This window comes from Amblyomma maculatum, chromosome 5 (genome assembly GCF_055883805.1).
Source record: "Amblyomma maculatum isolate TAMU_Amacu chromosome 5, ASM5588380v1, whole genome shotgun sequence".
Lineage (NCBI taxonomy): Eukaryota > Metazoa > Arthropoda > Arachnida > Ixodida > Ixodidae > Amblyomma > Amblyomma maculatum.
This window is the reverse complement of record NC_139348.1, coordinates 94,256,981-94,271,128: the sequence shown is the minus strand read 5'-3', so window position 1 is coordinate 94,271,128 and position 14,148 is coordinate 94,256,981. Positions and strand designations below refer to the sequence as shown.

At 44.9% G+C, this 14,148-nt stretch overlaps 1 protein-coding gene across 2 annotated transcripts in view; it reads left to right on the top strand.

Annotated features, from left to right (window-relative positions):
- The window catches only part of B9d1 (B9 domain-containing protein 1), a 154,871-nt gene that overhangs the window by 105,292 nt on the left and 35,431 nt on the right, over positions 1 to 14,148 (top strand). For both annotated transcript variants that reach the window (XM_084603911.1, XM_084603910.1), the window contains exon 2: positions 6,515 to 6,582. In XM_084603911.1, coding sequence (XP_084460037.1) covers positions 6,515 to 6,582 — 68 coding nt within the window. The remainder of the gene's footprint in view (positions 1 to 6,514; positions 6,583 to 14,148) is intronic.

The following is a 14,148-nucleotide window of genomic DNA, read 5'->3' as shown; positions in this document are numbered from 1 at the left end:
TTCCCTATATCCAGTCATCTACTCTCATGACGTAAAGTCAGGGACAAAATTTTTTGCTGGACCTGGTTTTTTTGAAAAACATTTATTTCTTCGTTTCCTCGCTAGTCTGTCGCCTGATAATTTTTTTTCTGAATGGGGCATGTGCCTCCCCTAGTTATTCAGGACATTTCATTCAACATTTGCCCGAGCAGTCAAATAAATAATTTTTCATGAACTCGCGTCCCGCGAATTTTTACCTCTGGCTGCACGTACAGTTCTTTATTTTTTTATTTCCCGATGAGGCTTTTAATGTCATCGTCCTATAAAGGCACCGATAACGGTAACTGGTGCACCTGAGAACCTACTGATCACGAACATCCTTCACATGACGAACAAGAATGGTGGACACGATTCGCCTAGGGCGTTGCTTTTTTTTTTTGCGGTCACATTGCCGTATCTGTGCAACGGTGCTTGAGTTTACGCCAATAGGAATATGACACTCGTCTTTAATCTGTGATGCACAAGCGTTTTACTTCTGCTTGTTCCAACATTATCTACTCTGAAGAATACAGAGTATAAAATTCTTCAGAATCTTTAATTCATCAATTTTACAGCTCAATGCCGTTATTGTTGCTTTCAATATGTCGATAACACTGGCTGCAGGAAGAAGAAAACTAAGAAATTTTGTTATGCTGGAAAATGACACAAGTTACGATGTGCGTAAGTAATGCTACCGCTCCTAAATAATTGTTCCGCAACCATGCCTTTATAAGCCACTTATTTTACGAGCGGAATGAGAAACGTGTGTTCGTCTCCTTCCACAGTGTTCAAATTTGTTATAGAAATGCCTGGCCACCTTCATTATTATTCTACCTTCCAAAAACCTCAGCCTATCTGCTCTTCCGATAAGCAAGGTTGCCAAATGTAACCTTGCTGTTTTTTTTTTTTTCGTGGTTCATTTTGAGAACTATTTATGGTTGTAAAACCCTTCGTTTCATATCCTTTGTGATACATCATACTGAAAGCCTATGCATTCCCTTTTATTTTCCCTGCACTAACGAGAAAATTGTTTTTTACACTAAACAGCGGGTTCTAAGGCGACAGCGTTAAAATTTCCGCATACAAATTCCATAGTCGGAGGTGTTAGCGTTGTCAGAATGGTAAGTGAAAAAAAAAAATTGGTTGTGGTTTAATTGTGGTTGTGGTTTAATGGTTAAGTTGAATTGCGATAGCAACGGCGGAAGCTTAGTTTGCCTGCTACATTATTCCCCTATCCCGCCCTATCAGTGTAAGGTGCTATATTATTGGGGCAACTTCAGCTCATCCTTTGAGAGTATGAGGGGAGAGCGTAAGCTACCAGCGCACATATAAATGAGAAGGGTTCAATGCTGCTGAACCGAATGCGGAGCGAAAGCATTAGCTGCCGGTTGATGATGATGATGGTGATGATGACCTCAGACAAAATGGCACATACCCACGGCGGGGGATGGGCCAGGGTGCATTGTAGATTGTAAATATATATGTTCAAGGACTGAAGTATTTATATAATTATGGATGTTTAACTAGAATTTGGAAAAAATAAAAAGTAAAAGAAAAGGTAATGAAATCATACCTAGCATAGGAATCTACCTGTTGAAATTATATAATGATGAATGGCATCGCACACTGGTTTTAAGGCATATCCCTTGACGCTTGCCCCGAAGGAGAGGAGAACTGGAATGGTAAGTGGAAGGCCTAATCTCAAAAAGGGAGTTGCTAAGTAAATTTTGCGTAGAGGCGCGAACCTCCGGCAGAAGAGAAAAAAAAAAGATCGATGGATTCAATTTCTTTCCAAGACTCACGGAGATTAGTAGAGGATAGCCCCGAACGACATAAATGCAGATTTAGTTTCGGTAATCTGCAGCGCAAGAGAGTTATAGACACTTCGCATAGCCTTGAAACACACATGCGGCCACGCCAAGGCCATCTGATGTGTTGGTAATCTGGTGCAGAAAGGAGAGGCTCGTTACTGAGGTGATGGAGACGTTGAAAATTTTGAAATCGTGCTAAAGTTAAGTAAACTATATTTGTTATGAATGGAACAAGAGGTCCACTAAGAGCGGATTTTGCTAAACAATCTGCCCTTTCATTATATGTAATACCACAGTGGCCAAGGACCCATTGAAAACGCACATCTGAAATGTGAGGAGGAAGAGCAATATAAAGGGAACGGGAAAGCAAAATGTCCCTCGAATTTTCGAGCGATGACAAAATGAATAAGCTGTCAAAGAAATATAGCCTTAGAAACATTACTAAGGATTTTAGTCAAGGCCAACTCAATAGCCAGAAACTCAACAGCGAAAATTGGCGTATAGTCGTGGACCCGAAACGAATAACTCCAATCAAGAGCATCGGAGTATATGCCAATAGCTGCTTTTTCATCCTGCTGAGACGCATCTGTAAAAATGGCGATATGGCTCGGAAAATTGTCTAGGTAATCCTCTATAAGGGCATTTAATACATTGGCAGACAAATGCTTAGCATTCCCTGGGAGGGTGACATCAAATGAGATTATAGTATCAGGCCGCCGGTGGTTAACTAGTACTAAAGAGGTTACTGATACTGAAAGTTTCGACAGCAGGGAATTAGTAAACACAACCTGAGGGAGCTTATACCTAGGCCAAATGTTATCAAAGAAGTATGATAGGATGGAAGTAAATATAGGGTTAGCCACTCCAGGGACTGGCTCTAAAGACCTTAAATATGCTCGCACAGTTGGAAGCTGAAATCGCGAATTTAGATTAGGTATCCGAGCTTCCAAGTATAGCAAAGCATTGGCCACTGATTTGGGCAAACCTAAAAGCTGCCAGTTACCGAGCGTTCTTTCTTCTTCTTCTTCTTCTTCTTCTTCTTCTTCTTCTCCTTCTTCTTCTTCTTCTTCTTTTTCTTCCACTTCTTCTTCTTCTTCCTCTCCTTCTTTTTCTTCTTCTTCTTCTTCTTCTTCCTCTTTTTCTTTTTCTTCTCCTTTTTCTTCTTCCTCTTTTTCTTCTTCTTCTTCTTCTTCTTCTTCTTCTTCTTCTTCTTCTTCTTCTTCTTCTTCTTCTTCTTCTTCTTCTTCTTCTTCTTCTTCTTCTTCTTCTTCTTCTTCTTCTTCTTCTTCTTCTTCTTCTCCTTCTCCTTATCCTTCTTCTTCTTCTTCTTCTCCTTCTTCTTCTTCTTCTTCTTCTTCTTCTTCTTCTTCTTCTTCTTCTTCTTCTTCTTCTTCTTCTTCTTCTTCTTCTTCTTCTTCTTCTTCTTCTTCTTCTTCTTCTTCTTCTTCTTCTTCTTCTTCTTCTTCTTCTTCTTCTTCTTCTTCTTCTTCTTCTTCTTCTTCTTCTTCCCGGCTGTTCAAGGTGAAACGTGGCCCTTCACGAGACGACGCGACGGGACGCGGGTATTGCTGTGGCAATAAAATCCCCAGCATGCATCTTGAGGGTAATACTTTGTGGAAGACAAGAAGCCCTGATTGGTAGGCGGGTATGATGAGGTCGCGAGATTAACATGACGTCAATGAAGTGGCAGAACTATATGAGTTGGGAGGATCACTAAAATCGATGCCAGTGCACGTGAATCCCGATAAGGACACGCTCCTTCTGTGTCACGAAGGCAACATCGTATAGCTTAGTTAAAGCCATGCTTTATATCTGGGTATCATGGTGTGGTAGCACAACTGTGTGCTAATGATGATATTTTAGATAATAGAGGTACAAAGAAAAGAATTATTAGCATGTATATTTACACATTTCGAGTCAGTTTCGGACATTACAAGTAGTCGTTTAACATATTGGTGGTTCCGCAGTAATGCTGAGTCACGCGTAGTCATTATCACTGATAGCGAGGCACATTTACTCTTTTCCAGTCAGGTGCGGCCATTAAAAGTCGTCGTTTGACGTAGTGGTCAATCCGTAGTCTTGCTGAGTCATGCTTAGTCATTACAGTCATTACCACTCATAGTTAGGCATGGTTAGTAACTTATTTCTAGCCAGTCGTGCGGTTTTCACAATACTTCCTCAATATTAGATTGTCATTTTTATAAATATAAAAATGATTTCTTCGTAGTGGCACGATTTTTTTTAAATAAAAATACGACACTAAAATTGATTAAATTGACGAAAATGGGATAATAGGGCCAAGAAACAACACAAACACATGCGCAGAATAGGATTGATTAAGTGAGGACTTCAGGAGACGAGCCCGGAACGACAGAAGCAGCCAAACTATTGCCACAAATGACAGCTCAGAAAAGGGTTAAGAGAGGATAGGAAAGTGCCCGATGTAAAGAAATGTACACAATTGTAGAGGAGAGTCGGGCGGTTCATAACGATGAATACGACATTACTGCGCTATCAGACGGGACGGGAGAGAAATATACGTTTCTATCTTGAAGAAGGCGACACTCTCTCGTCCAGTGGTTGTTTCATTATGAACCAGACATCCCGACTCAGCCTCTTCTGGACTGGGATAATTGCGAGACCTCAGGAACACGCTACATGAACCACATATAAAATGACAAATTGTCGTTTGAAAAATAACAGCCAATTTGTTCTGCAAACAACCTCTCTATCTTAAGGAGCCGTGTGCAGAGTATACAATGACCGGGTGAGCTTTGCAACGTTTACAAGCACAAAAGTGCGCAAGCACGTGTAAGCTGTAACTACAAGTCGCACTGGTAGAAAAGTTTCCCACTTTCTGTACTGCCAATCTCATCTTTTTTCTACCCGTTACACGGTTCAACGATGTGAAGCTCGACAACAAACCCCAAAGATGTGTGTTCCAAACCCGGCCGTGGCGGCCTCTTGTCGATGGAGGCAAAAATCAAGGAGTCCATGTAATGTTCAAACGTCAATGCACGTTACACCACAAGATGGCCGAAATTTTAGGATCCCTCCACTACGGCTCCCTCGTAGCCTGAGTCACTTTGGAATGTTAAACGCCACACACAAAAATATCATTTTTGCTCTAGAGAACAGCTTTGAAATTAATTTGATGCAAATAAGACTCGTGTCGAAGTTCCTCAAATTTTGTTGGTTTTTCTGCGTTTTTCCCCTTATCCAATTACTTGCATTTCCAATGCGATATTGCTGTGCTACACAACATTTGAATTAAACACGTTGCGCTAGTCGTTTAAGCTGTCAGCAGATGGCGCCAGCGTACGCGACAGCTGCACTTAGCACGACCACCGCTGTATGGTTGGTCTCCATGGCGACGTGTTTGTTGCGGTTCGCTGCACGCGCGTGTTGCCGGCGTGCTTGCGCGCGGAAACGAGTGGCTCCTCTCCCTGTAGTCGTCGTTTTGCTTGGAAGCTGCGATTGGTAAGCCACCAACACGTTCAGTCCTCATGCACCTCGTCAGTGCCAATGGTTCTAGATTCCTGACAACATTCGTGGTCATGACTAGTTTAAAAACTTCACAACAAATGCGGCAGACGGAAGTCGTGAATGAATGCAAAGCCATCTTCTACGACTCAAGAAAGCGGTACTGTGGATTCTAAAGGACGATTGCGGCAGTTAACTCAGTTTAGAGAACGTTTTAGTGTTGGCCACTTTCACTGAGCAGAGATTTTGTGCGTGTTGTGTGGTGTAGTGTTTTATGCTGCGTAACAGAAGGATAGGATAGGATAGGAAATACGTTAGTTTCCCTAGGAGGGTCTTGTGCTAGTAGCAGAAGAGTTCCATCTTCCGCCTTCTCACAGGGTCGGTGCCCCTATTCCAGGGCTCCGCTGAGCTTCGCTGCTCGCTGGGCGTGCTGGATTAGACCTAGTTGGCAATCCAAATCGCCGCTGGAGAGCCGGCTCTCCCACTGTTCCGCACTCGGGTCTTTACGAAAGCTGTCGTTATTTATGCATTGCCACGTGATGTGGTATAACGAAGGTGTGCTACCACACCATGGACAGGTGTCCCGATATTGTGACGGGTAAATTTTGCTTAGGATATGCAGGTTAGGGAATGTTCCTGTCTGCAGTCTTCGCCAGTACACTGCCTCCTGTTGTTTTAGACCCCGATGAGGCGGCGGATAGCGGATCCGTACCCCCTTATAGTAATTCAGAATATCTGAGTACGTAGGGCCGACTCGCTCGGGTAGATCGTCCGATTGGGGAGGAAGCTCGGCTCGTGTACCCTCGAGCTACCTGATCGGCGCGTTCGTTCCCCTGCGTAACAGAAAAGTTATTTTCGCCATTCTCATTTCAAGATTGCAAGCAAGAAGACCGTTAAGGAAAGGATTTAAGAACTATGTCATGAATTGAAATATATCACTGCGAACCGAATTTCAAAATGGAGAAAATTTTTTTATTTTTTTGTAGCCCTCGATTTTCTGCTTTTTGATTTACTCTCCGCAGAACAGTTCACCCTTAAAGACCGATTCAGTGATTAGCATAATAACATTCTTGCTTTCAGAGAGCTCGCTTGCCAGTCCCAGTGTTAAGGTCATCTGCTACATCGGTGTGACATGTAAGGCGGCGAAATAGATGCACTAGGCAGACTTTATATACCAGGGTTCCGAATCTTGTTCATTACAGATATCAACGTTATGGAGGCCAACGTCCTTTTCATGCTGAATGTCAGCGGGCAAATAGAATCGGCTCAGGTAAGCAACATTTTTATATATCAGCAGGATTACATTTTACCTGCCGTAAAACGAAAGTCCATGCAAATAATGTGAAGCGAGAAAGACTTTCTATTGCGTATACAGCTACACGAATGCTGATACTCTCAACAGTAAAAAAAAAAAAAAAAAAAAAAAAAGAAGTTGAATTCGAAAAGTGGGCGCTAAACGCTCATTTTCGGTTTTGCTTTATATTGCACATAGAACAAGAACCCATTTCCTTTATTTTACATCAGACAGCTAGCCGTTCAAGTTTCGCAGGTGTTCTGAATAATGTAAAGAGCACGCTATCCTTAATATATCTGAACGCCCGCAGTATTATTCGTTAAAGACGAGCCATGACCACGCAGCACTTCTTTGCTCTAACTATTTCGACTCGCAGATGAATCTTCTGAGACATTCTAAGCTGCGCTACTGAAATTGATCCTAACAATAAGGAATGTGATTCTTGTCTGCAATTATAGTGCGCTTTGATACTAACTGTATTTCTACATTACATGAAGGTTCATGGTTTCTCGAGCACTCCCAAACAAAAATTTTTAGCGCGCAACCTGCGTACATATATTTCAGACTTAGTTTAAACGCAGAGCGTAACAAAAGCGGACTTAGGAGGCAGAAAACGAGTCCTCATTGAAAGGTTGTCTAGAAATTTTGTTTTTTAAGAAAATGAGAAGGTATCGTTTGGGACCCAAAGTGGCGACGTCGTGGTCCAAGAAGCTGCAAAGATAAAGTGAAACGTATTTTTATTTTCACTTTTTTCTTCGTGGTCAGCTGATTAATAGTTATGACCAAATTATCTCACCGTGGACGTGCCCCATTAAGAGGATCATACATACGTGAAACACTGCTGCTGGTTCTTTTCAATTTTTTTCTTTTTCGTTTTCTTTTCGCTTCGAATTTGTTAGTAGTGACCCTCATTCTAGTGTGCACTTTATGAGGTTATACAATATATGTTAAAATGCAAAAAGGTGTGCATGGCTGGCTCTAATCTAACCTCGCTCTATAGATAGACAGACATTAATTCTCATCTTCACCTTCTCGAACTACATGCAGAGCTGGCCATCGGTTCCAATTCTATCAGTGAGTGTTGCTCGAATAGCAGGGTTCCGTCCGTTATCTACGATAGTACAAGGGTACAGTGTTGATAGGTAGAGCAAACTATAAGAGAATACATTCAATGAGGCGCCAGTTGAGAAAAACAATATCTAAGGTCCACTTGATTTCTTCAATCAAGACTTGTATTTCAGTAAGCGCTTCCGTAAAAGTATTCAGTGGTATACGAGTATACACAGTTTTAGAAAAACGTAGTCACTTTTCAGAAATAAGCCCACCCCTCATGTAAAGTCCCATAATGGGGCCTTTGAAATATCAATAAATAAAAATAAATATATAAATAAACGAAATAGTGGCATCCAAAATAGGTCTAAGTTTTCTCTACTGGCAAGAGCGTTTATAGCTTTAAGAACATAACAGATAAAGTTACTCCAAAGCCTAGAAAACAAGCTTGCAAAACATATACGTCAAATGAAAAATCGCTTGGTCCTGGTAATGTGTACTTATTGCCAAATGTAAGCAGGCGTATAGTTTGCTTTTGCCTCATGTTGTGGAACTATCAAGGCTTCAATGAACAACAAAAGTTATTAAAATTGTGATAATAATGATTGCATTTGCCTTTGAGGAACTTATAGGTGGAGAAGCAGGACTCTGAAGTGCTGTCACTCGGTCACTCGGACGAATCAGGGGACAATGCGGCGGCACATGCCGCGGCTGTCTTGGCAGGTGGGATGTCCACATTTACTTCCCCACCCCCCTTGATTAATCCTTACTCGACCTTGGGCGGGCAACTCACCCCTTCTCTTGCCCTTATGCACTATACTCGGACCAGTCTTCGTAGCTTCAGTCATCATCGCATGTAGGTGGCCACACCAGAACCACCTTTTACGAGAAAAACCCGCCTCACCCGAAGCCAAAAAGTCTTTTTGAACAAGCTCATTGCCTATGCAGCTTACACGCCACGTATTATGGCCCGCTGGCGTCAGTATACAGAGAAAATGATTACGTGCCCCCACTGTACGACTCTAACTCGCGGCGGCATATCTCATCTACTCTGGGATTGCCCTACTTTTCCTACTGGACGCTCCGAGATCAAACCCTACCGCCTGAACTACCGTTCCCTTCTAGAAACTGATGCTAACACACAGATGATATTTGCCAAGTATGGCTGGCTTAGTGGCCTGATTAGAGCAATGTGATTTGAGTGACGACCTAAACAATGAAGATTCTGTCTACTTCCCTTTATCCCCATCCCTGGCCATGAGCCTTCCCATTCAATAAAGGACATTCAATCAATCAATCTTTCGGTAACGCTGTCAAGGTCGGTAACAGTTCAGTTAGTAAGAGCACCAGCTACGTTGTTGTTGTTGCTCTAGGAACAAAGAAAAGAAAATGCACGGGCCTGCTACTGGCTCTGTAGCTGAGCCACCTCCGCTGCCTCGTGCGGACAGAAGAGGAAACAGACAAGAAAGAAAAAAAGAAGAAGAGGGAGAGAAAGACACGCGCCGCAACAACAGCCGTCATCCGCCACCACCGAAGCGGTGGCGGGTGCAATGACAGCCTACAACAGAAAAAAATGAGTGGCTGGCTAGCCCCCTCCGTAAGCGGCATTGACCTACCGTCCCAGCCCCGTAGGGCCAGGAACCGCCACCCTTCCCCAGCTACGTGATATTCGGAGGTCGTGGCTTCTGTCCCCAGAATCGGCGCGTTCTGTTTACTTCGACTTTGTATTTAATTACTGATTACCGCAGTAATCAGTGGACTGGTGTTCGTGATATAATACAAGAAGTTGCTACTAAGGTAGTTCCAAAGCAAATGAAATGCAAGAAAGCAAACTGGTTATCTGAAGAGGCTTTGCAAATAGCTGAAGAAAGGAGGATGGCAAAAGTTATGGGGGAAAGAGAAAGATAAAAGGTTCTCAATGTGGATTTTCAGAAAATAGCAAGGAGAGATAAGAATGCCTTCCTGAACATACAGTGCCAAGCAGTTGAGGACAACAGCCAATTAAGGAACACTGGAGCTCTGTATAAGACAATCAAAGATATCAAAGGAAGCTTCTGTGCTAAGCTGGGCGTGATAAAGGACAAACAAGGAGAGGACCTCACTGGAGCCTCAGAGATAAAGAAGAGGTGGCAGGAATACACAGAAGAACTGTACAAGAAGGACCCGAATGTGCAAACCCTACATAAGACGGTTGTGATTACTGATCTCGAGCCGGGCATCCTGAAGAGTGAAGTTGAATGGGCCTTAGCCAGCCTTGCTAAGAACAAAGCTAGCGGAATTGATGGCATTCCAGCTGAGTTGCTCAAAACCTCAACCATGACGCTGCTAATATTCTGCATACATTATGTCAGAAGAATTGGACAACCCTGCAGTGGCCACAGGATTGGAGGAGGTCAGTTTATATCCCCATTCCAAAGAAAGGCAGTGCCAAAGATTGTTCCAACTACCGCACATCGCGCTTATTTCGCATGCTAGCAAGATGATGTTGAAAATCCTCCAAGGTAGGCTGCAGCAGTATGTGGATCGGGAGCTTCCGGACGTGCAAGCTGGGTTTCGCAAGGGCAGAGGAACTAGAGACCAAATTTAATAACCTTCGCTGGATCATGGAAAAAGCAAGAGAGTTCCAGAAACCCATCTACTTCTGCTTTATTGATTATGCGAAATCGTTTGACTGCGTAGATCACAGCAGATTGTGGCAAGCTCTCCAAGTGATGGGAGTTCCCATTCACCTAATGTGTCTCCTCAGGAACCTGTATGCAGGGCAAGAGGCCACAGTCAGAACTGGGCATGGTCTTACTGATTGGTTTCCGATCGAGAAAGGAGTGAGGCAAGGCTGCATACTGTCGCCCTGCCTATTTAACCTATATGCAGAGTGCATCATGAGGAAGGCCGGTCTGGACGAGTCTTCAGCTGGAGTGAAGATTGCTGGAAAACGTATCAACAACCTTAGATATGCGGATGATACCACTTTAACGGCAGAAAGTGAAGTGGAACTCAAGAGACTTCTGATCCGCGTACAAGAAGAGAGTGAGAAGTTTAGGCTTAAACTGAACATTAAAAAGACAAAGATCATGGCGTCTTGCCCTATCAAGTCCTGGAGCATCAATGGGCAAGAAGTGGAAGCTGTGACAGATTTTCCGTTCTTGGGCTCCAAGATTACCCCGGAAGGAGACTGCAGCTATGAAATTAGGAGACGCCTGCTTCTGGGAAAGAGAGCAATGGTTAGCCTTGACCGCCTAGTAAAGAGCAGAGACATTAGTCTGCCAACCAAGATCCGTATAACTCGTGCTATGGTCTTTCCAGTTGTGATGTATGGATGCGAGAGTTGGACTGTGAAAAAGGCTGACCGCCGAAGAATTGACGCGTTTGAATTGTGGTGCTGGCGAAGACTCTTGAGAGTTCCCTGGACTGCCAGAAGATCAAATCAGTCGATATTGTCCACCATAAACCCTGACTGCTCATTGGAGGGTCAAATTTTAAAGTTAGAGCTCAGCTACTTTGGTCATCTGATGAGAAGAGCGGAGTCGCTGGAGAAAGATTTGATGTTGGGAAAGGTTGAGGGTCACCGGAGAAGGGGTAGGCAGCGAACGCGTTGGTTAGATGGCATCCTCGAGGCACTGCAGATGAAGTTATGTGATGTTAGGAAGATAGTGAGAGACCGGAAAGCGTGGCGTGACATGGTCCATAGGGTCCCGAAGAGTCGGACACGGCTGAACGACTAAACTGAAACTGAAACTGAAACAGCAGTAATAACCGGTACATCATAACGAGCCCTCACTTCTTTCTCAAGCTATACATACATATATATATATATATATATATATATATATATATATATATATATATATATATATATATATATATATATATATTTATTGTGAGCCTTCTGTCGACCTTCTTTCATTTGTACATGCCATGATCTTCTTCTTTCATTTGTACATACCATCATCATCGTCCCGCGGCGCCGGCTCCGGCGCGCGCCTGGGTTCGTGATCGGATTAAAGCGCTAGACAAGGCTTGGCTGTCCTTGCCGCCACGACCTTGCCATCTCGACCTAGCCTTCTTTTACAAGTGGTGGAGGCGAAATTTGATCCCCTTGCTGCCTTGGGCCCTGCCTCTCGCTGGAGCTACGTTCCGGTCGCCGTTTGGCAACTGCCACAATCGCTATGTCTACCGACAGTACCCACGAACAAGCCGGACCCTCTACCTCGGCTGCACCACCCCCTCCGACTGTGCCCACACGACAGCGCGACCCGCCGCTGTTCGCTGGTCGTCGCGATGAAGACGTCGATGACTGGCTTGACACCTACGAACGCTGCAGTGCCTACAACCGGTGGGACGATGCTCTGAAATTTCTCAACATCTCGTTCTACCTTATTGAGGTCGCCAGGACTTGGCTCATCAACCGCGAGCCCCACGCAACTAACTGGACCACCTTGAAACAGCAGTTCCGACAGTACTTCGCCGACCCGGCAGTTCGGACTGAGATCGCGAAGACCAAGCTCGCTTCACGCCGTCAAGGTCCTGATGAGTCATATGCGTCTTACATAGAGGCCATACTTGCACTCTGCCGGCGTATTAGTCCCACCATGGCGGAACATGAACGAGTACACCACGTCTTGAAAGGAATCAATTCTACGGCGTATAACATCCTAGTTGCTCAGAATCCTTCAATTATTGATTCCATTATTACGACCTGCCAACGCATCGACCAGCTGCAGTCCTCCCGATTGCAGCCCGCCAACGCTACTGGCCCGACCTATGCTGATCTCGACCTGCGGGCACTTATTCGAGCCATTATCCGCGAGGAGCTCCAGGCGCTCAAGCCTGTCTGTCGACACGGGTGCGAACACTCTTCCGCAACATCTAATGACGCAGGTCTTCGCAGCATCATCAAAGAAGAGCTGGCAACAATCACCGAACCTATAACATCTGGCCCTCCGGCACCCCGCTCAGTACCGACTTACGCGCACGTCGCAGCATCCCCCCCTCCTTTAGTTCCCCCGCCTCGACCGGCACCAAACTACAATCACGTCGATGCAATAACGACGGCTCAACCTGCAACACCCTATTACGCACCTTGGCGCCCCTCCCGACCAATTTGCTATTACTGTGGCATTAGAGGACATATATCTCGCGTCTGTCGTCGCCGCCTCCAGAACGAGCGCCGTGGTTACGATACCTTTGAAAGTGACATCCCTCCAACGTCATATTATAAACGCCGGTTTACTCCAAGCTCACCTCGAAGGTCATCCCCACCTCCGGAATCCTCGTCTGAGCCTCGTGGAACCCATGCATCCCGACGTCGGTCCCTATCTCCATACCGCCGCTCAGTTTCCCCTCTCCGACCCGCAACAACTATCCCTGTCCGCCATCCGGAAAACTAAGCGCTGCAGTTTCTGGAGGTCAAACTGCACTCTGCGAACTTACCAAAAGTCCTCCAGATCGCCCGTATAATGTGATTTCTGTTTTCGCTGAAGGATTACCGGTCGAAGCTATAATTGATACAGGAGCTGCAATTTCTGTCATTCACGCTGATTTGTGCTACCGTTTGCGAAAAGTGACGACACCATATGATGGGCCTGAACTCCGTGGAGCCAATGACGTCCCTTTGCGCCCTTTAGCAATGTGCACCGTACGAATTGTTATTGACGGCGTCCGCCATCATGTGCAGTTTGCTGTGCTCTCACCATGTGCGCATCTGATGATTTTAGGATGGGATTTTTTGTCAACCGCTTCGGCGTTAATTTCTTGTGGCGACCGTGTTATCCATATGACAGACAGCGATTTTTCATCTGAAGTTTCTGAACGACATCATCCCCTAGTTGCCGCCTCTGATACTGTTTTGCCTCCTCAGAGCGAAAAACTGCTTACCGTTGTTTCTGACCACATCACTGACGGGGACGTACTCATCGCACCATCTCATCGTCATCTTGCACGCGGTATCGCCTTCCCGTCTAGCCTTGTGAGGTTCTGCAACGGCGACAGTAGCGGCCACTAACACTTCACGTGAATCCCTCGTGCTCCGAAAAGGAACTTCTCTCCCCTGCATGCTGGATGTTCAACCTTCGTCCTTGATGGTGCTCACCGCCCCTCTGCCTCAGGGCCGTGTTTCGCCAGACGTCTCTCTTTCTGTTCTCACAAAGACTATTAATCCTAACCTCACGCCGAACCAACGCCAAGAACTGCTGACATTGCTTCGACACCACCAAGCCATTTTTGATGCCACTTCTCCACCACTGGGACGGACTAGTGTTGCGCACCATCGCATCATTACTAAAGGTAACTCTATCGTTCGCCGACGGCCTTATCGGGTTTCCCTCTCTGAACGAAAAGTAATTGAAGAAAATGTAAATGACATGCTCTATCGCAATATTATTCGTCACTCGACAAGCCCATGGTCCTCCCCAGTAGTGTTAGTTAAAAAAAAGGACGGCTCGGTACGCTTTTCTGTTGATTACCGGGCACTCAACAAAATTACCCGCAAAGTTG